At 40.9% G+C, this 27,805-nt stretch overlaps 1 protein-coding gene across 1 annotated transcript in view; it reads right to left on the bottom strand.

Annotated features, from left to right (window-relative positions):
• The window catches only part of ABCA4 (ATP binding cassette subfamily A member 4), a 259,321-nt gene extending 233,381 nt beyond the window's left edge, over positions 1-25,940 (bottom strand). The window contains exons 1-4 of the mRNA XM_089677323.1: positions 25,857-25,940; positions 3,628-3,709; positions 2,376-2,407; positions 2,234-2,327 (exon numbers count right to left, since the gene is read on the bottom strand). Coding sequence (XP_089533449.1) covers positions 2,234-2,327; positions 2,376-2,407; positions 3,628-3,709; positions 25,857-25,940 — 292 coding nt within the window. The remainder of the gene's footprint in view (positions 1-2,233; positions 2,328-2,375; positions 2,408-3,627; positions 3,710-25,856) is intronic.
• Between the last annotated feature and the right edge of the window lie 1,865 nt (positions 25,941-27,805).

Genomic DNA, 27,805 nt, shown 5'->3' with positions numbered 1-27,805 from the left:
AGCTATCTAACTAAACATGGCCACAATGAGTAAAGAATGACGCAATTTTTCATTCTTTCTCAGTTGCCTAGTGGACACGCCTATTTGTACTACATCAAAGACAATATGTACTTTATGCAATAAACAAAATAAGTATAACATGACAACTCATGTTATGGTGGCTAAAATGAGCCAAAAAGCACCCTCACTGAACCAGTGCAAAGCACAGTAGAGTGTTTTTTTTTAGAATTGAAGGTATTCATGTCTCTTTCCATCCCATATCACAAAAAAAGGGGATTGTTCTCAATGTTATGATAGTTGGCAGAGCCATGAAAATCATTTCTTTATGCTCCTACGCTATCTGTGTATTCAGAACCATGGGTTGGTATATGTGAATACCTTCTGTTATTAGAAGGCTCTACTGTACTACTGTATACTGATTCAGGGGAGGGCTTATTGGTTCCTTTTAGCTCACCTGAACATAACATTTTGAGCTATACTTTTTTGTTGGTACTCAATCCCTTCTCCATAGAAGACCTTACTTTCCCATGCACTGCACTGGGGATGGCCAACAAGCTGGAAACAGCTGTATGTGGTTCTATAATATTGGGCTTTATCTTTAATCCATGTGATTTATCAGCGGTGTTGGGTGAAATGTGAATCCCTTCTGTTCTAAGCAGGCTCTGCTATGCTATGAAATAAACACATACTTCAATGTCATATGTAGTCTATTCATAGGAGAACCACAGGGCCAGGAATAGATAACACAGACCAACATAAGACATTTCTGCTTAGACTCAAGTCCTGTGGCTCTTTTAGGGCATGTATTGGTGGGCTCTGGGCTTGTGTTAATGGCAAGCAGAGCCGGGGGGTGTTGGGGGGCAGTTGCCCTGGATGCTGGTATTATGTGATGTGACAGGATGCCACACAGAGAGTTCCTGATGCTACAAGCTGACAGGAGCAGTGACAGCAGCTTCACTAATCCTGTCAGCTTAGCATGGAAAACGACAGACCAAATCTTTCAAGCAAAAGACCCGGGAGTGGGCTGTGCTCTCTCTCCTCTCCAGCTCTACACTCGTGCCACTGTCAGCAGCACTCCCAGATTGGGACTGTCAGATCAGGTCTATGCCGGGTTTGTTTACCTACCCCCATCTCCTCCTGGAAAATAATGTGGGCAGGGGGTGGGTAAACAAACCGTTCGGCTCTGAGGAAGAGGCATTGCTTCGAAACGCGTCAGCTATTTGGAGGTCTATCGTCCCCTACAAGACACCTTTCAGAGAGATTGGACTTTGCTGTATTTCTTATGATGTGCCTTTGATTTTTATTCCTTTGTGAATATATCACTTTTTATACAATAATCCACTTTTTAAAGGTAATGCACTAGGCCCGTGCGCCCTCTGTTTGTCTTTTTGCATGCAGGTAAACAAACACTGCAAATCCCGATCTGACAGCAAGTGGCATCGCTAGTGTGGGTCCCCGATGCTGCAATCCTATGCCTGTCAAATGTATTGCATGTCCTCCTCAACTGTGACATGTCAAAATGAGGAGGAGCCTGAGAGGAAGGACATACCACAGTCTTCTGCTGCTGTGCATCTGAGTGCTAGTTACATGCCAAAGGACATTAACTGGACTGCCTGCACAGAAATGCCTGGACCACCTGTGCATCCCCATGTGGGTAAACATGGCCTTCGCATGGGTGCATGCTGTAGTACGCCCCCTGTGTGGATGAGGCTGTATCATGCATTTACATGTGTTACCATGTAATTTTACATGCAATCATATTGACTTGAATGGAAGAATTAAAGCGCAAGACACACTGACCTTAGGGGCCCATATACACTAATCTTGGAAATGTGTGGAGGTCACGGAGGGTTTGGTTCATTTACCTCCTTTTAAGGCACACTTATTAAGTGTTAGCGCAGAGGCTTATAATCAGTTAAAGGAAACCTCCTTATGAAAATACTTATTGCCTGACTGTCTCTGGCTTTACTAATGACTACAGCAAGCATTAGGCTATTGAATCTCTGATTTGAATACTTGTTCCTAGCTCAGTGTTTTGTTCTTTTGAAGCTATTGTATCCACATGACAGTCAGGCCACTTGTACTTTCAGAAAGAGAGGTCAGCAATGGTAGCTTATATTTCCTTCCCTATCCAAAGGCCTGCCATAGACAGGTACACGACTTATCCATTAGAAATGTAAGATAGCTCTGCCTGTTGTTCGCATATATTACATAATTGAGCATTAATACTTACATTCATGTTGGCCATAGAGTGGATTTGCATTTCTTAGCCATACCAGGACCAGGATCAATGACAAAGGCCAGAAAATTTCCACAAAAAAGCGAAGCTGATCATATAAATGGTTAAAAGATCAAATGAATATCACAGGTAATACAAAAAGAGCTAAAACAAAAATATTGACTTTATCTACAAACAGAACACATTGTGAAAAATACTGAAACCAGTAGAGCAGTTATGAGATCTTAATGCATATTTTGGCTGCAACTTCACACTAAGAAGTGCTCAGGTGCTCTTAAGCAACTACCCTTAGGCAAATATAAAGTAACATTAGTTTCATCTGAGACAACTGACATGACACGCATGGAACATGTCTGTCTAGAGCGTGTGATAGCTGCCATAGGCTGAGGAACCTGTAAGGTATGTGACACATCTGGCACTTCACTTTCTCACCTCATCTTGATAACTGTATAAATATCAAGACAAGTTTGATTGAAATTCCAAATGATTTAACTGCATCTGCGTGGCAATGCAAATTCACAAAGGAAATATAATGCTATTATTACTGTATTTTACAAAAAGAACTTGTCGAACAGGAGTTTGCCTAAAGCAAATAAGCAGTATCTGTTGTCCATTACTCTTGAGTATTTTTTAAAATACATTTTATATATGTTCATAATGTTCATTTTTATATATGTTTATATGCAGATTTCGAAGGTCCTGCTAAAGTTGGTCAAAGACAGTACAATAATTACAGACAGTGGACCTGATTGCAAGCACTGTTTATAAATATAGGACCTTTTCTACCCTCTGGAGGGTGATAACAAGATACTGTATGGTACTCACTGGTAAATCTTGCTATTAGCAGATGCAAAGTACCACTATTAAAGACAATTGTAAATGACACCACACTAGGCAAACTCATATAGGGACACTGCAGGAGCACAGACTCTCTAGGATCCTCTTTCCCCCCTCCAAGAATACAAACATGTGAGCCACACTCTGCTGTGTTTTGGTTGAACTGCAACAAGCATTAGCATATGGTCATCTGGTTACCATGATTGGTACTAGATAGGTCAGAGAGACATTCTCTCCTTTTTCAGACTAGACCTCGCCACCTGATGCGAGTCACCCTATAACCACCTATAATAAATCCATTGGGTGAAACGTGTTAGTGGGAGGAGTCTCATTTGATAAGGGAAAGAGAGTCTGTCTGATCTGGTACCAAAAAAAATGTTGTAATTCAGCAAAAAAGTACAGCAGAGTGTGGTGTGTATACTAAGAAGGGATAACATTTATATCTTAATTTTAAATCTAATTCATATACTCGAGCACATAACAGCATAAGCATACTTTTCAGTTGCTATTTACTAAAACTATTGGGCAAAAAAAGTTTTTTCAGCATGTACCTTTTGTCGCTTCCTGAGTGTCCAGTTTTTCCACAGCAGTAATTTCACCTTGGACCTCATCCCTCTGCAGATCTCCTGCAATCTGAAAATGAATGATAAGCAATCTGAAAATGAACCATAGTACAAAGCAGAGAGATTTATTGACCTCTTTCTCTTTAAATACTGACAATAAATTATCCAACAGGAGGAACCAAATGTTATATCAATTCAGGTAAAAGACTCAACACCTGCTCATACATCCTGCTACCTCTGGTACTCAGTTTTAAATAATAACATAGATGATTAATGGTCTTACTACTGTTTTTTTTAAATTACATGGCAATTTCTTATGGCAGTTTAAGCAATTGGGTATGCAAGGTTGTAAAATTCCAATATTTTAAATGCGTTGCACCTTCCCAAAAGCACACAGTTTTATATATACCACTAACTCAGAAAATTCTTATATTTCTTGGTGATTCTATTAGTGATCCCCTGCAGTATCTTCTTCCCCTCTGATGCCACAATAAATGTGCCATTATCTCATAGCAATTCCTCAATTATTGGTTATTCTACGTTATCGAGAATCCAATGTGGATATGACTCCACATTTGGCTTTCTAATGCACTTGGGTAGAATTTGTAAGGTAACCATAATCACTTAAATCTCATACAAAGTTTAAAATGTAGTTCCAGACTTAATTCATTAAATTAAGTCTCCTGTGTTTTCACCATGTCACATTCACTCCCAATGGAGACTAGAAGTGGCTATGCCAGTGCAAATTGAGCAGGCATGGTCTGCTGTTGTACTATCAAGAAGTTGGCCTTGAGCAGGGACATTCAGCCGCTGCTGAAAAACATGCCTTTGACAGGAAATGGTTGCAAAGAGGTGGCAGAAGATGCTGTAAAATGAGCAAGTTAGGGATTCCATAGACAATAACTATGCTTTCCTTTGAGATAAATCACTTTAAAAAATAGGATTACTGTGAAAAAGGCTACATACACACTGGCTGTGCGTGTCAAATCCTGGGATATTCAGGATTTGTGTCCTGTCAATCTATTATTATTTATTACTGAAATATGCGGTAGTTGGATGCTGTACAAAGTGGTACTCGGGTTTAGGGTCACATGAGTTCAGGGAATTCGGTGTTCTGTACATCCTTGAACTCATGTGACCCTAAACCCGAGTACCACTAGGTACAGCATTCAGCCACAGCATATTTCAGATTTTCATTGATTTTGACGGGCTGCTGGCAGCAGAGCTGGACATTGCGCCTGTGCCTCCCGGACACCCGAAAGCACTGAGATTTGATGCACATGAGCTAAACGCCCAACAAGCATGAGGTTTATATTGCCTGCTTGACATGGCCCTTAGGTGGTAGACAACATCTACATAGTATATGCTTTTCTACAATATTCTCTCCTTGATCCTGCAATTCATACTTTTACAATCATCCCATTAACCTTTTAAGCTCTGGAAGGTTTTACCCCATTCATGACCAAACCATTTTTTTACTATTCAGCACTGCGCTACTTTAACTGGCAATTGCGCAGTCATGTAACACGGTTCGCAAAGGAACCTAAAATTGTGGGGAAAAAAATATACAATAAAAATTTTTTAAAAAATCTAATTTCTTTATACAATAAAACATGTATTCTGCCACATGTCTTTGGTAAAAAAAATCCCAATAAGTATATTAATTGGTTTTTGTGAAGTTATATCATCTGAAAACTATGGTATATATATTTGAAAATTGATAATTTCTGATATACTGACAGCCTATCTAATTTCTTGAGGCCCTACCATGCCAAGAGAGTACAATTACCACCCACATGACCCCTTTTTGGACAATAGAAAGTCTGAGGTATTTAGTAAGAGGCATGGTGAGTTTTTTGAAATTGTAATTTTTTGTCACAAGTTTTAGAAAAATGAAGAAATTAAATCAAATTTGTGTTTTTTCACAACTTTTTTACATACTGTCACCAGTGCAGTACAGCTTCATCACATGACTGGTATAGCGGTGATCACATACACCAACTGGTGACAGTATTTAAAAAACTACAAAAAAAATGAAATAACTTTTTATTCAGTTTAAACATTGTTTTTCTTTTTTAAAATTTTAAAATAAAACTGTACTACTCTGGGGGCTGATCAGAGTTTTTTTGTTTTTTTTTTACTATTTACTTTGCTGTTACAGTAAAGTTCACTGTAACAGTAAAGTTTTGAACTGTCACAAATGAGTTACATTTATAACAGCTGTGATTTTACTATTGTGATTGCCCCACAGCTATCACATTGTACAGGGTGCTGTGATTGGCTCATGTACCATGTGATAGCTGTGGGCCAATCACAGCTCACTATAGGAAACACAGCTGTTATGAATGGAATTTATTCATAACAGCTTTGCTGACATTATGATCAAGTGATTGCATAGTGATCACGTGATCCCCTGCTGATCAAAGTGGGTGTGTACCAACAACTGCAATCCTCTGTGTCCTGAGGACACTGTGGTCACAAGAGCAGCATGCTGTGCACCCCAGGTAGCGTGCAAGTGTGCATGTGCTAAGCAATGTGTGGGCATGTCACTTAGCCTGTAGCTGCCGCCTTCCTGCAGTATATGTAAGCAGACCAATAAAGCTAACCTCATTTTATTTGTTGTCAAAAACACACTTGAACTTGTAACTTTGTGTTTAAGGAAGCTCTGGTCTCTCTACAGCATGGGTGTCAAACTGGCGGCCCTCCAGCTGTTGCCAAACTACAAGTCCCATCATGCCTCTGCCTTTGGGAGTCATTCTTCTAACTGTCAGCTTTGCAATGCCTCATGGGACTTGTAGTTTGGCAACAGCTGGAGGGTCGCCAGTTTGACACCCCTGCTCTACAGTGTAATAAATCATACAATGATTTTCCATGTGTTGGAGTGAAAAAAAATATTGGAATTTGTCAATATAATAAAACTTTCCAGTGTCGGCCTCACACAGTCCTTGAGCACATTATATTAAGCTTATCATATATCATTCAGTTGGAGCTGGCTATGGGCATTATGTATTTCCCCGGATATTTTACACTTCCAGGTTATATCAATTTTATCTATTATTTCCTCACCAATTATAGCTGAACTCAAAGCAAACAGTTAACCACACAGATGTAATACATATATGGGAGCCATTTTACTTGTCAAAGGATTTGTATTTCTTTCCATACAATTCTGAGATTTACATGGATCTGAACGCAGCAGTATTATTTGCTATGGGCCTATTCACGGGACTTTATTTTAGTCAGCAGCATTTAGCTGTGCAAAAAAACAAGAAAATTCTGCGTCCACCATCCAAATTAGGCTGTACCATGGAGATGTCTGTGCAAACATAAAAGGAGCACATGCAGAATTACTTCAGCCTTTAGTCGTTCCATATGAGTCTGAGATCTTTCTGTGTCTCCGCCACTGACACTGACTACAAAACGTTGATGTTTACAACTTGCCCTGAATGAAACACTCACTAGTCAATGGCGCAGAATCACCTCAGCCTCAGTTGTTCCAAATGACTAAAGACTGAGATCATTCTGCGCATACGCCGCCGCTGGATTTTTTTTGGTTTACACCACTTCCTGAATGGGTCACTGACCTGCTGATGGAGCTGATTGAGTGAAGGCCAAGGTAAGCCTGCGCCCAGTGGTGCATTTAAGGTTGGAGCTGCCCCCCTAGGCAACACAATATTTGTCCCCCCCCGGAGAGAGCCTGACATTTACCAACAACACCCCTGCCCCAACCCCCCCCCCCCACACACACACACCCAAGAGAGCCTTCCACTACCATAGTCCCCATACACCAGCCACTCCCCTGCCAGCAAGGGAGAGAGAGAAAGACACTCACCTTCACGGCTCTGGACATCCCCAGGAACGAGAGTCAGCAGCCTGCAGCCTCTCTCAGATCTCACCTGGTCCGCAAGCTGCATGTGCTCCTTCTCCCGTCCCTCCTTACAGGGGGGGTTTAGCAAGTGTACACATTTAGATGGACACAGTTCAACCATTTTGGCTTCATCCTCCATCTTGGCAAAGTGGTTAACCATCCTGACAAACATATTTCCCCCTCATTCTCCCCCTTCCCTCTCTGAGAGTCACAGCGACATTTGGCCAGTGTGTGTGTGAGTGTTAGGAGTGTCACAGGAGGCCAGAGCCCAGCAGGGGGGCTAGGAGCTATAAAGTCCCCAAGGGAGCTGGGGCCTAGCTGTCCAAAGAACCTGTGCAATTTAACACCTTGTAAAAAGATAACACAGCCTTCCCAGGAGTTCAAAAGACATTGAACCAGATAACCTTTTTAAAAATCCATTTTTCTCCCTATGTCTCATATCTTGGAATAGGAGAGACTTACATAAAAAGCAGGCATATTGTCAGATTGACCAAGAGGGGACGAACATTTTCATAGGTCACTCTCTGTGGTTGAAATACAGAGGAAAGCAGAACAGTAGATCTCGTGAACCATTCAGTGTAGAATTTCATAATTCATATCTAATCAATCCTCAGACGTGTCTGCATAATAATCTACCCGCGGGTGGAATGTCACTTATGCATATGGTAAGTTATGAGCCAAAATATGAGTTATGAGAGATTTTGGCTCTAGTTGAGGTATCCGCCCAGACCATCCCTCCCTAAATGAGGCATTGGTCCTTGGCTTTAGAGACACCCCTTGCTGGTGGACTACAAAATGGGCTGTCAGGCCTAAGAGAGCTAAGTTGAAGAATTCTCCCATATAACATCAATACCACCTGGGGAGACCCGTACCCTTTCGCTCTGAAACTTGGTCTGCTAACCCAGGACTGTGGCAAGTACTTTAACCCTTTAAACTCTCTCTGTTATCTCTTTGCTGTGCTGTTGTTCTCTGTATATTGATATATATATTGGTTACATCTTTTTTCTGTAAATATTTTTATTGCACCCCTTTTTGACTTTCAGTAATAAATCTTTCCTTTTGAAAGTGTTGAACTGTTTCTATGGCTCTTAATTGCAATTTACGAATTCCTGCCTCTAAAAAGAGCGCTACTGTCTTTGTTTAACCCTCTGTATAACCGGCCTGCGGTGACCGTGTTAGGCAGACGATTATCTCAATCATTATAGTGTTATTGCTGGTATAGCCAAGTTTCCTCTTTCTCTGTACAAAAAGGAGGTGGTGGCAGTGTGAAGGGTTAATTGCATAATTAACCTGACCCAGTAACAATCGCTCAGGCTGCCGGTACATAGATTGTGGTCCAATTAGCTGGAAAATCATTGTGCAGGGTGCAGCAGGGTGTGGCATTGTTACGCATGTGACATCGCGGTTTTAGATTGGCTAGTCCTTCGGTCACGAGTTTAGTGAGAAGGGCTGGGGTCTGATGCCGCGGTCGTCACATATTGGTGACAGCGATCGTGGGATCATCGCATATTGGTGGCAACGATCCCGCGTCGGTCACAGGGGGCGGTGCTGCCCCCTGAAAAATGTCACCCTAGGCAAATGCCTTGTTTTCCTTGTGGTGAAATATGCCCCTGCCTGTGCCAACATGTGAATTACTGATTCGGAATGAAATATAAATGATTAATTATGTGTAGGCTCCATGGGCTCATGCACAGACTGTAGTAAGCACCTAAACTCATATGGACATAAGTCCATATGAGTTGAACTGCAGCATAGACCACTTTTTATGCAAGATCTTACTGCCTATAACTTCTGCTTAATTAGTATATGGCCATGGGCATGCCTTCTTAAAGCAGAACTTAACTGTATATGAGCACCACAAGCTGATTTAATTATTTTTTATTATTCAAAGCAAACTCACCCATCGATCGCACAATTTTGTCTGCGATTCCGACACATGCTAAAAACATGCCAAAACACAAAAAGCCTGTTTGGGTGCCATGCATTGATAAACGCACTAAAGAAACGGGCATTTTGGCATGTGACAAATCGCCAGAAAAAAAACATGCAAAACATGCTTCAAAAAAGGGTACAGGAGCAGCTACTTTTGGAGCAGAGAGCAGCCCATTCAAGTGAATGGTTTAGTTGGTAAAAAAGGGCAATAAAATGTGACACTCCCATGTTGCTCAGATGTGAATGCGGCCTTTGAGTGATATTGTATGAAAGCAAGCAGTGTCTACTGTGATTTCGCTCTTTAAAAAAAAATAATCTGTGACATCGGCATCACAGGTGCACCCAAGTAAACAGTATTATTATAAAATAAAGATTTTTATAGAACTAGTAAAAATAAATGAATACATAAATATGTATGAAAAAAAAATTGATAGAGAGATGGATAGCTGGATAGATAGATAGATAGATAGATAGATAGATAGATAGATAGATAGATAGATAGATATAGTATATACCCCCAAAAGAACACCGTTTCCCTTTAAACAAAAAAAGCTGACAGGCAAAAGCAAACAGCATACCAGCCTCTCTAGGCATTTTACTTATGTCTTAATATATGCAATCTTTATCACAAAAATGAGAAGTGGTTTGGAAATACTTGGGAGGCTTTGTTTATATTGAGGAGTATGTTTTAGTCAGCAAAGATATGCCGCCTACCTTGGCTTTTTTCTGACAGGTCTAGTGAAGAAACACTTGCATAATTTTGGAGGAGGAGGCTGCAGAGAATGCAAAGACTGCAAATAGTTTTGGATCAAATCAGCAAGTTGTGCCAAGAGCTCCTGATTGCTTCCAGGAATGTGCAAATACATCCAGCAGAAGTTAAGAGTGGTTCAGGTTTTGCCGTACTTTAGGATTTTAAAAGTAGACTAAGAGTATGAAAAGGGACATGGAAATAGCATAAACACGGTTGTAGGAACAGTGCATTTTGTAATAATAAAAAATCCATCTGAAATCAATAATGTTGTTTTGGGTAAAGCCATTGGGACTACAAAATGGGAATAATGTGAATCCTCCCAGACTCCTTTTTACACAAAGGAGCAGCGAATAGATTTTATTTCCTTTATTTTATATTAGCACTTTATATTTGCTTACATAGTCAAAGTTCACGTCTCTCAGAATATACTAAGCAGAGGTGGAGAGGACGATGGAGCCAATTCACAACACAGCAAGATACAGACATGCACAGTGTTTTGCAATGTATGTTGAGGTGCGCAAGAACAAGGGTTGGAAGTGCTGGCAGAGTGGTACGTGTGTTTATCATACACATTAATACAAATATGTTACTGCAACACAAAAGTGTGAATGGGCCCTTGAGGTCCATTTTCTTGCAGTAAAAAACATATATTAAAAATCCCATTCATTGCCGAGTGGCTCGTTTACATCTAATTGTTGCACATTCAGGCTAGGTTCACATATGTACGGGTGGTGCCTAATGGCACGCCGCCCGCACTGGAAATTGCAACCGTACTGGGAACCGAGGTTCCCCTGCAGGCTGCGTTTTCAGAAGAAGTGCAGGGACTTCTTCCCTTAGTGTCTTGGGGCACGGGAGTCCATTAAAATAAATTGGCTCTTGTGCCAGCGCAAAACGCGGACCGCAGGAACGCAGATATGTGAACCAGGGATCATAAATTAGGACAGCTGATATAAAATTAAAGTCTAATTCCAGATAAAAAAACACTTCTAGGTGGAGACGGGAACTAGTGATACCAAAACCAGAAGTGACGAAGGGAGCTGCGTCATGCCTGTATTTTAACTTCGTTTTGTATGTGCAATGTTATTAATAAATTGTATTTAGTGCATACATACTTCACTATGGAATACTGTACCTTTATTCTATATGAACACAATATAGAAGAGGATGGGATCGTGATTTAAAGGGCCAGATTACAACATATGGGAACTTATCCACCTTGTACTGGAGTATCTTATGAACAAATACCTGCTGCTGTATTGGAAGGAGAGATGCCAAGGAGGAGTCCCAAATAAGGGGAAAGGAGTTTTGAAACCTGAAAATATACAGGTCCAATTTTGGAGGGGAGCACAGTGGTGAATGGTGGTGGGTATCACCACGCATGTTTTTGTGGAGGATCACAAGAGGTGGAATGCAGTGATTTATTGTATGTTGCAATTGGAGATGAATTTCACATCATATGCATGGACATTTTATAATAATTTTTATTTTTCATTCACTGTTTGTGGTATATGGACTCTTTTGATTGAGTGGTAAATTATTTATGGAGACGTTAATATTGGTTTAAATAATATATTGAGAAGCGTAGCAATATACCTTTTCACATATTTTTGTTTCTGTTGGTTGTGGGAACACAATTTTTGCTAGAAGCCACTTTATACATATACACATACAGCTGTGTTAAAAATAATAGCAGTCAGACATCACTAACCTGATCAATCACAGTTTTTGGTAGAAATGATATTTCTACATGGCAAATAATTTACTAGCAGGTATAGTAGAGTAATAGAAATCCAACAGACCCAACAGTCATGACATGCATGCTGCTGATTCTGTGTAATTGAATCACTAATTGAAAGGGGCATGTTCAAAATAATAGCAGTGTGGAGTTCTATTAGTGAGGTCATTCATTCTTTGAAAAACAGGTGGCAATTATTGCCCTTATTTAAGGAAGGAAGGCAGCAAATGTTGTACATGCTGGTTACAGTGCATTTCTCTCTGAAATTCTGAGGAAAATGGGTCGTTCCAGACATTGTTCAGAGCAGCGTACCTTGATTAAAAAGTTGATTGGAGAGGGGAAAACATATAAAAAAGTGCAGAAAATGATAGGCTGCTCAGCTAAAATGATTGCAAATGCTTTAAAATGGCAACCAAAACCTGGAAGACATGGAAGAAAGCGAAAAAATTACCATTCGAATGGATAGAGGAATAGCCAAATGGGCAAGGACTCAGCCAACAAACAGCTCCAGGAAGATCAAAGAAGGTCTAAAGTTACCTGTGAGTACTGTTACAATTAGAAGACGCCTATGTGAAGCCAAGCTATCTGCAAGAAGCCCCCGCAAAGTCCCACTGTTGAAAAAAAGACATGTGCTGAAGAGGTTACAATTTGCCAAAGAGCACATTGACTGACCTAAAGAGAAATGGCGTAACATTTTGTGGACTGATGAAAGTAAGATTGTTCTTTTTGGGTCTAGTGGCCAGAGACAGTTTGTCAGACGACCCCCAAACACTGAATTCAAGCCACAGTACACTGTGAAGACAGTGAAGCATGGTTGCGCAAGCATCATGATATGGGGATGTTTCTAATACTACAGTGTTGGGCCTATTTATCGCAACCAGGGATCATGGATCAGTTTGAATACATCAGAATACTTGAAGAGGTCATGCTGCCTTATGCTGTAGAGGAAATGCCCTTGAAATGGGTGTTCCAACAAGACAACGACCCCAAACACACCAGTAAACGTGCAACATCTTGGTTCCAGACCAACAAGATTGACGTTATGGAGTGGCCAGCCCAATCCCCGGATCTTAATCCAATAGAAAACTTGTGGGGTGACATAAAAAATGCAGTTTCTGAGACAAAACCAAGAAAAGAATGTTCACAGGTGCCAGACGTTGGTTGACTCCATGCAACACAGATGTACAGCAGTTCTCAGAAACAGTGCTTATACAACTAAATATTAATTAAGTGATTCAAAGGAAAGCAAAATCTTCAAACATTTTTCAGTTTATATAGTGAATGTTTGAGTTTGTAAAGAAGAATACAAACACTGCTATTTTTTTTAACAGTCTAATATTCACTTTTCTTCAAATTTTTTAGAGGAACAACACAAATTTGATATATTTTTTTTCATGTTTTGATTTGGAATAGAATGTGTAGTGTTCCTAATGCATTTGTGTGTATCGAAAAAAAAAGCCATTAGAAGGATTGACCTTTATTCACTTTTTTTGAAAAATTAACAAATTCCTAATCAATTATGGGAGAATCGTGCAAGAAATGTAATCAAAAAAGAAATGAGCATGACCTGTGACCTGGAAAGAAAAGAAAATTCTTGGCCACGAAAATTCTTTTCTGTAGCAACACGAGGTGAAATTGAAGGCTTGGTCGGTCGAATTTAAAAATCAATGGTGGCACCATTGGATTACAAAATGCACGAAAATTCTGATTTTCCAAAGAAAATTTGTTCGGAATTCAACCCCTGTATGGCCTGCATTTGAGATATATTCAGTTTTGGTAAGGTGGCTCCAAGCAAAGTGACAGTTTAGCCTCCCTATACACTTATACAGCCACAAAAATCACCAAATGGAGCAGTGCTGTAACACAAAATGTATTAACCCCAATATACAAATAAATTGACCCCTTAAAATAAATATATTTTCCAAAAATAATTCTGCTTTATTAGAACACAATAATTTTATCCTAACTACAGTTAGAAAGTACTAAAACTCCGATGCGGACCATATCTTGTATGGATTATTAATATGCTACCTTCACCTTATATACTATACAGTCAACCCTACCACAGATATTGATGACCAGATGACACTTCAAATTTGATCATGTTCAATATGATTAGTTAAATATTTAGATAATATAGAATATGGTGGTTCAGAGAGAGGAGACATGGTAAATGGTTGGAAAATATCTCCAAGCAGAAAGGCTGATGAATTATGTTGGAAGAAAGAATTTATCAGACTTTCAGAGAGTGCTGAATATCATATGCTATGTGGAGACCAGTGGTAATGATCAACACAAATCTCCATCCCATATGGAACAACCTCAAAGCCTGCTAAATTGTTTAGTATCCTTTGGGGCAGTGGGGTGGGGATTTATGTTGATGATTACCAATGGAATCCACATAGCATGTGTCTGGTAAGTGCACTCTGACAGCATGAGACATTATTGCTTACAATATAATTTAACAGACAATGTGCTTGAAGATCTTTTCTAATCTTTTACCAGTCTTCCCTTTCTGCGAATCACTATATTGTTGAGATGCTTCCCAATGCCTTCCAGTGCACAGAATAAAATGCAAACCCTTGCTTTAGAAAGGTCTAACAAATGAGTGTATTGCTAAGCATAAGCTCATGTAATGAGATTATATTTTACAGACGGATGAGGTGATGCTGATGCGTCTATTCATTGCTCTGACCTACTTCAACCCTGTGCAGTGTTTTTGCTTGTTTCATTCTATGGATCTAGTCATTGGCTGATACTATATTCCTTGGCTGTCAGAAATAGAATATATGATTTTAGCTTTGCCTCAGCTGGAGTTCCAGAACATAGCTTACTTACATTATAGGGTCTTAGTTTATTTTAAAAGATATATATTTTTTAAATATATTCTTCAGATTTTTTTTAACATATAAAAAAGTCATTTTAACATATATTTTTACATAGATTTGTAAATATATTCCGAAAATGTAGATTTATATTTTTAAAGACATACCGGTACATTATATTATTATTATTATACAGGATTTATATAGCGCCAACGGTCTGCTCAGCGCTTTACATTATAGTGGGAGACAATACAGTAACAATACAGTTCAATACAAGAGGGATTTGAGGGCCCTGCTCCTTGGAGCTTATAATCTAGGAGGGAGGGGTGAGTGGTACAATAGGTAATAACTGTGGGGGATGGAGTGGTTGGAAGAGTAGAGGATTCCAGTATTAGCAGAGGGCAGGATAGGCTTCCCTGAAGAGATAGGTTTCCAGTGATCTCCTAAAGGTAAGGTAAGGTAAAAGTAGAGTAGGTGATAGTCTGATAGATTGGGGTAGGGAGGTCCAGAGGAGGGTGACGCCCTGGAGACGTCTTGGAGACAAGCATGAGAGGAGGAGATTAGGGAGCTAGAGAGTAGGAGGTCTTGCAAGGAGCGGAGTGTACGGTTAGGGTGATATTTAGAGATAAGATTGGTTATGTAAATTGGGGCAGTGTTGTGGATGGCTTTATATGTCATTGTTAGTGTTTTCAATTTTATCCGTTGGGCAACTGGGAGCCAGTGGAGGGATTGGCAGAGAGGGGTGGTGGATACAGAACGGTTAGCGAGGTGGATGAGTCTGGCAGCAGCGTTCATGATTGACTGAAGGGGGATAGCCTGCAATGAGGTAGGCCAATGAGGAGGGAGTTACAATAGTCGAGGCATGACATGATAAGAGAGTGAATAAGTTGCTTAGTGGTTTCCGGGGTTAGGAACGGTCGTATCTTGGGGATGTTGCAGAGGTGAAGTCTACATGATTGTGTGAGCAATTGGATCTGGGGCTGGAAGTACAGATGGGAGTCTAGGACTACACCTAGTACATTATATTTTAAATGTATTTTTAAAAATATTTTTCATATATTTTGTAATAAAAACGCATTTCAACATACAGTGTATATATATATATATATATATATATATATATATATATATATATTTTTTTTTTTTAATATATTGAATATGGCCAAAATTGTAGTATTTCAAATATATGTCAATATATTTGGGAAAAATATTTTTAAAATATATTTCAAATATTTTTCTTCCATATGGGTAAGGAGATCTCAAATTTTTCAGTTCTCACTTTCTCACTTGTACAGAAGGGCAAGGGAAATCTCCCAATGTGGACATCTTTCCAGGGACAGTCCAAAGATTTCCAGTCCTGTCTTAATGCCTAATCAAATAAAGGTAATATTGGATATACTGAAAAGCACTTTGATTTCTACTGTAGGTAATCTATAGAATTCATAACACCTCACAGTTTCTGTGTCGGACTTTAAATTCCTTTCATGGTATCATTTCCTTCTTACTTGGTGTCAGAGACAGCAAGGATCATGAAGTGTATAGAGGTGAGAATGCTCATCTGCATGACTCACAAACTGGTCTTCTCACAACCTCAGATTTACAGCAATGAGAGATTTTAGGCAAGGATAATAACAGATTTGCATTAACCCACATATATCCCCATCATATGCTCCCCTTTCATCTGTTACTTTGGTTAGAAATTCTGTATATAACCCTACAGAACAAAAAGTGCAGTCCACATGTGCTTTTCTGCTTCACTGCAACAAGGAAACAGGAAACTTTACTCAGAGAAAAGACAGAGTATACCATACCATAGATGCAGATACAAACTTAGAAACACTGCCATCTACTTGTTGAAGAATATATCTCTACTGAATACTAATGCAGTTGTTGCACAAATTACAGGAACACTATTCCAACAACCTTGCCAATCTATACAGGGCTGAAAGCCGGAGTAATTTGGGGTATGATGGAGCAAGAGACTCACTCCATGTGACAGAGCTGGGCCAATCTGTCACATGGGGAGTCCAAAGGTCTGTGTAAGCTATGATTTCAGGGACTTAAAAGGTATACAGAGCTTTCCTTTGCTTCTGTGAATAGGTATTTGCTGGTGGGAAGGGCTATATTAAAGGGAACCTGTTGCTTTGCCCTGCATGGGACAGGCACAGGTTCACTTCAAGCAGTGCAGGGAGCTGGTATACAACAGCTAGACCTGTATAAAAGGCACACCTTAGACAGGTATGCTGTGATACTTGTGTGCATTTCAAGGTGTAACTTTTACATTTTGAAGCAGTTCTGATTTTTTTATGCATCTCTTTTCTTGTTCTATACCCACACTGATAACTGTCCAGATCCTGAGCACAGGTAAAGATATGTGTAAAAGTAAGAAGGTAAGGATGGAAGTAGATGTTCATGTGTTACATACAGGTAAAGATGATAGAACACTGTACAAGACCAATGTCTGGATGCCTGGAGTAAAAACTCGGTACAATTGCTAAGTGTTTTGCTCCCTTCTTGTACATTCATAATTATAATCTGCTATTTACTGCTGTACCAGGAGAATCTACCTCGCTTACTAAATGTGAGAGAATACTCTTTTGCAAAATTATGACAACACCTGAGCTTTATATAAATAATGACTCCTGTGCTGCCACTACAAAATTTAAAGTGATTCTAAACAATAATGTGCTCAAACACACCCCGCCAAGCTGCTGCTGACACATTTCATGCGTTCCCACATCAACCTTAAAATGATATTAAAGGCAATTAAAAAAATAAATAACAATCATTTCATACCTGCTCTGTGGGATGGATTTAAACAGCAGCAATGATCCTCTTCTTGTGTGCCCCTCCTGGCCCTTTCCTCCTGCCGAATGCCCCCAGAGCAAACAGCTTGCTCTGAGGGCACCCGAGCAGGCTCACTCCCGAGCCACTGCTCTGCATCTCCATGCACACACAGAGTTTGGCTCGGCCCTGCCCCCCGTTGTGCTCATTGTCTCACTGGCTGTGATATATATTGAGGGGTAGTGATGGGATTTATGTTCAAGTCAAATGTAAGTTTTACTTGAACATTGGCCATTCGTGTGTTTGCTGAACACACGAACAGTAAGGGCGTACGGCAGACTGTTTGCCCGCCGTGCCCCACAATGCACTGAGCCCTGACAGTGCATTGTGATGGGCTGAAGCAAAGCACCTTACCACAAGTCAGGTATAGTGCTTTGGCCAATTACAGCGCATGATGACAGTAACCCCGTCCCTTTATGACATCATCACAGTACTTAAGAACTGTCATCCCGGCGCAGCTGTCAGATGACTGGGAGCCAGCGTTGAGAGTGGAGCATTTTTTTTGTTCTTTTTTTCGGGTCGGTGGTGGGCATCGTGATTGACATCGGATCTACTTTGGGTTTTTGTTTTTAATATTTGTTTCTATTAAAGGACTTGTCAAAGACTCCTGTCATTTTTACACTAGACTTTTTTTTGTGAATGGGTAGCTGTATTGCATACTCATTCACATGGGGGGGGGGATCAGAGGGGCCCCCTTGTTAAAGGGTGCCTCCAGATTCTGATAAGTCCCCCATGCGCAGATTCCCAGAACCACTAGCTGGGGTTGTGGAAAAGAGGCTCTTGTCCCCGTCAACATGGGTGCTTTGGGAGGAAGCTCCCCTGCCCCAAAGCAACCTCCCATTTTTAGGGCATGTGGCCTGGTATGGTTCAGAAGGGGGTTGGTGGCCCCTGCTTTCCTGACCTGCCAGGCTGCATGCTCAGATAAGGGTCTGGTATGGATTTTGAGGGGGACCAACAAGCCATTTTTTTTAAAATTTTGTCATGGGGGTTACCCTCAAAATCCATACCAGACCAAAAGGGCTTGATATGGATGGGAGGGGGGATCCCATGCCGGTTTTGTTTAAATTTTTTGTCGGGCAATGCCGACAATTCTTTTGAAACTCAGCTGTCAGCAGGGAACCCAGCTGACAGTTAAAAACATTAAAGAATGTTTCACTACTAAAATACTGCATAACTTAATATTATTACTCATGCAGTATTTTAATAGCTGAGCAGCATCTTACCACATACTCAGATGCCGTAAGATACCGCTCAGTAAATTGTCCCTGCTCGACATTCGCGGTCGAACTTTGAGTAGGTTTGAATGTTTGACCACGAACCAAAACGGGGGTGTTCGGCCCATCACTATTGAGGGGGCGCACTGGGTACATTCGCTGCCATTGTGCTATATGCTGGGTGTCCAGTGTGCCCTTGTGCCTTTAAGGAGGTGTGGGCTCCCTCCAGGCATACCTGCCCTCAGTCTATCCATTATCATATATGTGCTCATATCATGGAGGCTCTCAAAATTCATAGAGTTAGAACTGCATATAATACTGGAGTGCTGTGAAGTGGCCTCTGCAGTTTACACATTTATTTGCAAATGTATGCAAACTAAACCTATGTTTTTAATGTGAACTGTTAGACAGGACAATTCAGTTTGTTGAAAACTGGCTGGTAAGTTCAGCTGGGAATTTTTCTTTGTTGTTGTCTGACATGCGTCGCCCTTCCATGTGCTCTTTGCATTGAAGGACAGTTATAGGTTGGGGCAGTTGCTGTTTGTACCAGTGTGAGTGACATTGCCATTGGCTCCTGCAACTGTCTCAGCCAATGAAGAAAGCGAGTCCCAGGAGAGTCTCTGCTCTCCTGCACATCGCTGGATCGAGAAGGGCTCAAGTGGAGTATTAGGGTGTGCTGGTTGGGTTGATGCACACAGAAGTTTTTTTTCCTTCATGCCTTGAACCTTTATAACCACTTGAATTAACAGTAAAGTGCAGCGCCACACTGCTCAAACTATACAAAAAACATTGCTGATATAACGGTTCCATCATTGCCTGAGAACGTTGGGACCAGGAAGCAGTGAATCTAGATCCTATTAGAGAGGATTCTTTCATTTTCTTTTACACCTAGAAGTCTGTCCAAAGCTAAACATTTTTCAGTCACTGTATCTCTTTACAAGATTTGTTTGCCTTCACTGAGCTGCTAAGAGAGGTGTCTGGCCTCTTAATGGAAACGCATATATTTTTGATGAATTGGTGGATGATAACACTGGATTTGTGGAAGCGACCTCGAGCCCATCTGTTGCCCCCTGAAAAGTGGTTATGTGCTTTTTTCAACTATTGCTATATGGATCTAGGGTGGAACACACTTTCTTATATACTGTATGTATAGGAGCACTGGAGTTGTGATGTCACAGAGTCATATATCTTTCGTACAATTTCGTCTTTTCTTTTCGTACGATACACATACATTTCTCTTGCTCAGCTCGTTGGCTGAACAACAGAAATGTAATAGATCTCCCCTGCCAGCTAGTATTTAGACAGCCTCAGTTCCTGCAGTTTCTGAATACCCAAACATTGACTGCATCTGACTGGATACTGTCACTGTTTATCTGAAAATACTTTCACTGAGCTCCGTTGATTTATTTAATCAAAGTTTCTTGAGCTGTGTGGTGCCGTCAGGGCCACTTCTAGCTCAAAATGTTTTCTGATTCCTGATGAAATTCAGATATATGGCCATCTTTACAATTGTGGCCCTCCTATGACCAGTCCAGATGTAAGGAAGTTGGGCATATAGGAATTCAAGACATTCATTATGTATTTATGCAATGCAATAACCTTAGACCTGGTGAAAAGAAGGCTCTACTAAGGAGGTATGAGGCTTGTTAATCTTGCCTGAAAATACTAATTGCCTGGATGTCATGCTGAATCGATGGCTTCATTACTTTGTATAGCACTGAACTAGAATAAGCCTGTAGATCAGCAATTCCGATTCACTCTGACTTCATTGATCTTTATGTTTGTTCCAGGACAGTGAATCTGAAGGTCTTGAGGCCAGAGGATCAATATGATATCCAGACAACTAGCAATTTCAGAAGAATGTTAGTAACAGCAGCCTCTAAATTTCTCTCAGTCACTTTAATCAGTGGCAGTCACCAAAGGGTAAAAATATTAGGAATTTTACTGGTTTGTAATAGTTCAAAAGCTATATTTATGTAATAGGTTTGGAGTATGACACACACCCCCTCTCCAGTCATCAGCTTATTGTAGAATACAAGCTCCTCTACAGTTCTACTGATAGAACAAATAGATATAATTTAATCAAATAAACCGGTTTTCCCTTGACCAAGCTGAATGTTTCTACAGATCTATAACAGATAACAATACTAAACTTAGAAATATCAATATGTATAAAGTAATGTTTTAAGATATGAAATGACCTTTTGGTTAAACTTTAACATTAAATTGTTATCATTCCAAGAACAATTGGAAGGATTCCATCGAAGAAGAAAGCTCTTAAATGCAAGTGAATCATTCTTACCAGGAAGACCTCTGTCCCCAGTGGGAATCCACCAAGACGTATACACCCATTCATACAAAAGGTATTTTGTTATTGTTATTGCATTATTTACTGAGAAAAAAAGATCAGTTTGTTATGGCCCCTTGCTTTAGGTCAGAAATTCTTAACCAGGGTTCCTCCAGAGGTTGCTAGAGGTTCAATGAGCTGTGGCTGTTTGACTTCCCATAGGATGGTGACTGCAAAGTTCCAGGGCTAACACCACTTGGTAGTGTTAGCAATATGCCATAAAGGATATTTTAGCTATCTGTAAGGATGGCTTTCTACCCACCACTGCAAGTGGCACATTCTTCCCACTGACCACATAATGTAAGGGGCACATTCTTCCCACTGACCACATAGTGGAAGGGGCACATTCTTCCCACTGACCACATAATGTAAGGGGCACATTCTTCCCACTGACCACATAATGTAAGGGGCACATTCTTCCCACTGACCACATAGTGTAAGGGGCACATTCTTCCCACTGACCACATAGTGTAAGGGGCACATTCTTCCCACTGACCACATAATGTAAGGGGCACATTCTTCTTACTGACCACATAATGTAAGGGGCACATTCTTCCCACTGACCACATAGTGTAAGGGGCACATTCTTCCCACTGACCACATAATGTAAGGGGCACATTCTTCCCACTGACCACATAATGTAAGGGGCACATTTTTCCCACTGACCACATAGTGGAAGGGGCACATTCTTCCCACTGACCACATAATGTAAGGGGCACATTCTTCCCACTGACCACATAATGTAAGGGGCACATTCTTCCCACTGACCACATAGTGTAAGGGGCACATTCTTCCCACTGACCACATAGTGTAAGGGGCACATTCTTCCCACTGACCACATAGTGTAAGGGGCACATTCTTCCCACTAACCACATAGTGTAAGGAGCACATTCTTCCCACTGACCACATAATGTAAGGGGCACATTCTTCCCACTGACCACATAGTGTAAGGAGCACATTCTTCCCACTGACCACATAATGTAAGGGGCACATTCTTCCCACTGACCACATAATGTAAGGGCACATTCTTCCCACTGACCACATAATGTAAGGGGCACATTCTTCCCACTGACCACATAATGTAAGGGGCACATTCTTCCCACTGACCACATAGTGTAAGGGGCACATTCTTCCCACTGACCACATAGTGTAAGGAGCACATTCTTCCCACTGACCACATAATGTAAGGGGCACATTCTTCCCACTGACCACATAATGTAAGGGCACATTCTTCCCACTGACCACATAGTGTAAGGAGCACATTCTTCCCACTGACCACATAGTGTAAGGGGCACATTCTTCCCACTGACCACATAATGCAAGGGGCACCTTCTTCCCACTGACCACATAGTGTGAGTGCACATTCTTCCCACTGACCACATAATGTAAGGGGCACATTCTTCCCACTGACCACATAATGTAAGGGGCACATTCTTCCCACTGACCACATAGTGTAAGGGGCACATTCTTCCCACTGACCACATAGTGTAAGGGGCACATTCTTCCCACTGACCACATAGTGTGAGTGCACATTCTTCCCACTGACCACATAGTGTGAGTGCACATTCTTCCCACTGACCAATATCAGAATTTATTGTGTATGTCCACTTAACAGCTTGTATAGTCAGAGAGGAAAAATTAAAATAATAGTTTTTACAAATCTTTTAGGCCACTTCCATCACAGGGGGAGGAGTTCTCTGCTGAATAGTGCCTACGGCCTTAAATGCAAGATTCCCAATCGACCCTGCTGGGGAACTTGTAAACTTGGTTTTTATTTTAAGGGGCTGCTGAATACTCTGCAAACTAAACAGTAAACTGGTAAGCAGATCACTGTTTATCGATTCACCAATACCACCAAGTGAATTGAAGGAAAGATGTTGAATGAGAGAAGAGCTGTTGCTTGGGTGACAAAACCAAGTCTGTCTCTCCTATGTGCTGAGCATTTTAAAACTGAACTCCAGAGAAGAAAGAACTGTGCCCTTGCAGTGGGTCCCCCTTCCCACTGTAAGGGTTAATGTGATTGTAAAGGTAATTTTTTATTTAAATTAAAATAACAAACATATCATACTTACCAGTCTAGTGCAGTGAGTGGTCTGGCACAGAGCAGCCCCAAACCTCCTCTTCTGGGGTCCCCCGCTGGCGCTCCTAGCTCTTCCCCCTTCCGCTAACCTGCCACCATATCACCACTATATGACCCTAACCTGCATCTATAATACACTAACCTGCCACTATACCAACCTAACCTGCCACTATACCGCAACTATACCAACCTAACCTGCCACTATACTGTAACTATACTATCCTAACCTGCCACTACACTACCCTAACCTGCCACTATACTACCATAACCTGCCACTATACTACCGTAACCTGCCACTATACTACCGTAACCTGCCACTATACCACCCTAACCTGCCACTATGCCGCAACTATACTACCCTAACCTGCCACTATACCGCAACTATAATACCCTAACCTGCCACTATACCACCCTAATCTCCTACTATACCACCATGATACTGCCATGTTTGATACTAAAATGTGCCCCAGGATACCATAAAATTTACCAAGTATATTATGAGAAAATACATAAGCAGACTATCTTCTGTTAAATCCAATGTTTTAGATTAAGGGCTTGTTCACACTAGGTGTGGTGACTGGTGTTTTTCTGCAACAAATCAATGCCAGTCACCAGAAGGGCACACACAAAACAATTGTTTTTCTATGTGCCCTATTCACAATGCAATGGAGCAGAGAATTGTACACTGTATACATTTTTCCGCAATAGACCGAACTTCATCTGATGGCTCTATGTACTGTCCCAAACCCAATCAGGACACTATCTACATGGAGTTTGCATGTTCTCCGTGTGCTTGTGTGGGTTTCCTCTGGGTGCTCTGGTTTCTTCCCACACTTCAAAGACATGCTGGTAGATTAATTGGCTTAATTGACCCTAAAATGTTTGTGAGTCCTGGGCGACTACCTTGGATGCAATGGTTTACTGTAGGGATGGGGGCACCTTCCTTTTGTTAGAAGACTGACAGGAGTAGTGACAGCTGCACCACTATACCCGTCAGATCAGAGCTGGGAGTGCAAAGGAGAGAGCTGGGAGGCAGTGCAGGCTGTGTTCTCTCTCCCCTTCCTTCCTGCATCTTGTGGTGGGACTGCATTGGAAAAACTGTACAGTTTCAAGTCAGTGCAAAACCTGACTGATAGATCAGGAGCTGCAGATTGATTTTGACAAGTGACAGCTGAGCCTGCACATCATGAAGGGAGGGGGTCACATTTTGGTATCTTTGCCCTGGGCGCTGGATGACCATGTCCCAGCACTGCATGTCACACTATCCGGCTGTTTACTGTGGTGTAGGTTTACCTTTTAAATGTTTCTGTTCATCTAGCTATATTGTGCTCTGAGATGCATTTCATGATCACATCAGCCAGCTTGCGTCCTGGTCTATATTTTACAGTGAAAGAAAAAAACCCGAAAGTGCTGTACAGCGTCTGTACCTAACACCCCCATCCGTCACTGAAAGGTTTGTTCTCATCAACAAGCAGCTTTGAGAAATCACAAGACTCAGACTGGGAAAATATGTGGCTTTGGAAATAAACTAACAGGTTTAGGAACATTCTGCACTTGTTACTTATAGAATGCCAGAAATGTTCATATAAATAGCTGCCACTTGTAAACAACAGGGCAAGTCAGTGGTCAGTCAGTGTTAAGGAGGAATGGTATGTGTGGTTATTATCAGTGAGGGTCTGTCTTTTCAAATCTAAAATCACCTTCTAAGGATTACCACCTGTTTAGGGTTATCCAGGTCACATTCTCCATGTCTAAAGATGACTCAGGCCTGAATTCTAGTAAAAAAAAATATCAGTCCTGTTCTGGGGCAAATTTTGGGGGCCATGGGTAGTAACCCAGCCTCTATATACTTTGCTTGTGCTTCATCACCCAAGGCAACAATAACCCTAATCTAATGTTTGTCTGAGAAAATGTAAAAAAAGCATATTCAGACACCATTGAACGCAAAGCAACAGGGTGATAGCCAGGAAACTAGCATTCTGCAAATAGGTCAGACTCCATCATTTTTCACGTTGGAATGTTAAAGCAGTATTAAACCCATAAGCAACATTTATTATATTGCAGCTTACCAATGCTTAGATGTGATGGCTGCATTCATTTTCTTTTTTTAGGCTTTCTTTCCTTTATTTTTATCTGGTGATCCAGCCAATAACTCTGTTGTTTTTCAATAAAAAAAACAAGCTGCCTTGAGGTTACAGAGATGAGACAAACCACTGTCACTGACGGGTGTTTAAAATGATCCATTTTATTAATGTATATAAAACCTTTATCCTATAAGGAAAAAAACTGTTTGCTGTACCTTATTTATTTATTTCAGGTACTTATATAGCGCTGTAAATTTACGCAGCGCTTTACATAAATATTGTACATTTACATCAGTCCCTAACCCTCAAGGGGCATACAATTTACGGTCCCTAACTCACATTCATACATACACATACTAGGGCCAATTTAGACAGGAGCCAGTTCACCTACCAGCATGTCTTTTGTGTGGGGGAGGAAACCAGAGTTGCCGGAGGAAGCCCATGCAGGCACAGGGAGAACATGCAAACTCCAGGCAGGTGGTGCCGTGGTTGGGATTCAAACCAACAACCCTAGTACTGCCAGGCGGAAGTACCAACCATGGACCAGGAAGTGAATGCTGGTCCACACACGTCATCACGCTGACGCCGACGTCGCGCTCCAAGGTGCGTTCCAAACGCCATCTTTAGAAAGACTACACAGGCTGGCTGGCAACCCTGACACATATACGGTCTTCTCAGTGCGGACGTGGCTGACATGGCAAGGACACAGCCATCCACCTACTCAATTGAGCTTACTTTGATTTTACACAATGCGAGTGGTTCTACATTGTTTGTCAATAAATATCATCTTATATTGTACTTAGAGGCGCTTCTTTCTTCTTACTTCCATACAAAGTTTCACTTAAAAAAAATAGGTTGCGCTTAAATACATACAAAAGTGTAACAAAAAATGTGACAAAACAATAAGAAAAAATATTATAAATCAAAGTAAAATCCAGCAAAAACAAAAAAGTCCAAAAGTTCAAATAATCAATAATGTCCAAAATAATTAATCACCAAGTGAATTCACCACCAAAAATGGTTAAATAGAACTCACCAGAGTAATATGCTGATTGTTAAACAAACCAGCATATCACACTTGTTACTCTGGGAGCAATGAATAATATGGTGACAGCAACACTGAAGAAATGAGGGATGAACTCCAACAGATGATGTGCTGCAAAGCTGAAAATCCACTCCAAAGGTGATTTAGTATCCAAACTGAGAGATGATCAGACCGTCACTCGAAAGAAAAAAGTGAACAATCATGGTGCAGTATGTTTTAAAAAGCATCAAACTTTAATAAAGAAATGCACTTACAAGCAAGGTGTCCAGACTGACCCCAGTATAGACAGCGTGTGTAATGAATACAAGCGACTCAGACCCAGCTAAACATGCACATGCAATGTGCAAGCAGACCAGGAGTGTTCTGAACGTCACATCCAAAGGCACCGCCCTAAGCTTTTCGTCATCGACGTCCTCACAGATTCACTTGGTGATTAATTATTTTGGACATTATTGATTATTTGAACTTTTGGACTTTTTCGTTTTTGCTGGATTTTACTTTGATTTATAATATTGTTTCTTATTGTTTTGTCACACTTTTGTATGTATTTAAGCGCAACCTATTTTTTTGAAGTTTTGCATATCCTATAAGTTTATAGGTTAGGTTCTGCAGCTTACTATTGTCTTATACAATTTCCGTGGCTCTGGTTCTTTACTTATATCCATACAAAGTTTGCTAACACTTCCCTTCCCCCAGACTGACAATGCTGCTGTCCAAAGGTGCCCCTGTGCTCCTTCATCCAGAGTGGCAATTCTGCCTCTGCTGCACTGACAGGCGCTCATGGGAAAAAGGAAGAGGATTACTGGATTTGGGCAGGATCAGCGGGTATTTGTCTGTTCATACAGCATTTGTACTAGAAAAAAATGGGAAATGTTCATGTTCCAATATTGTAAACGGATCTTCAAGCAGCTCCAAAAGCACGCTATCTATTAGAGAAAATGTGAAGCTGCAACACAGGACATAATTTAAAACAAGATTTTCACCAGTTTTAACAGCTTAAGGACCACCCTATAGCAAATACTGTATACTGCTACAGGGCGTCAACTGTGTGCAGAATCACGTATATATATACGTCATTTTGCATTTCCAGGTAGGGAGCACGCACGCTCCCTACACACGCTGCCATTAGCAGCTGCAGATGTCAATCACCAGATTCCGGCCGGTAATTACCGAGCATCTCCAACGGGGAGGAAGATAGTTTTGTTTACAAACTATATTCCTCCCTGTCAGCTCGAGCACACTGCTTGGGATGGCTGTGCACAGTACAGCCATCACGAATAATGTGCTAACAGTGAAGAACACCCCCCCGCCCCCTAGTAAAACACTCCCAGCACACAGTTAACCCTTTGATAACCCCTCACATTACCCCCTTCCTGCCCTGTGCCATTAGTAGAGTGTCAGTGCTTTTTTTTTTTTTTTTGCACTGATCACTGTATTGGTA

The sequence above is a fragment of the Staurois parvus genome, unplaced genomic scaffold, assembly GCF_062004578.1.
Source record: "Staurois parvus isolate SC_StPar_1 unplaced genomic scaffold, SC_StPar_1.0 ptg000183l, whole genome shotgun sequence".
Taxonomy (NCBI): Eukaryota; Metazoa; Chordata; class Amphibia; order Anura; family Ranidae; genus Staurois; species Staurois parvus.
The sequence above is the reverse complement of the archived record's forward strand: the minus strand, read 5'-3'. Positions and strand labels throughout refer to the sequence as shown.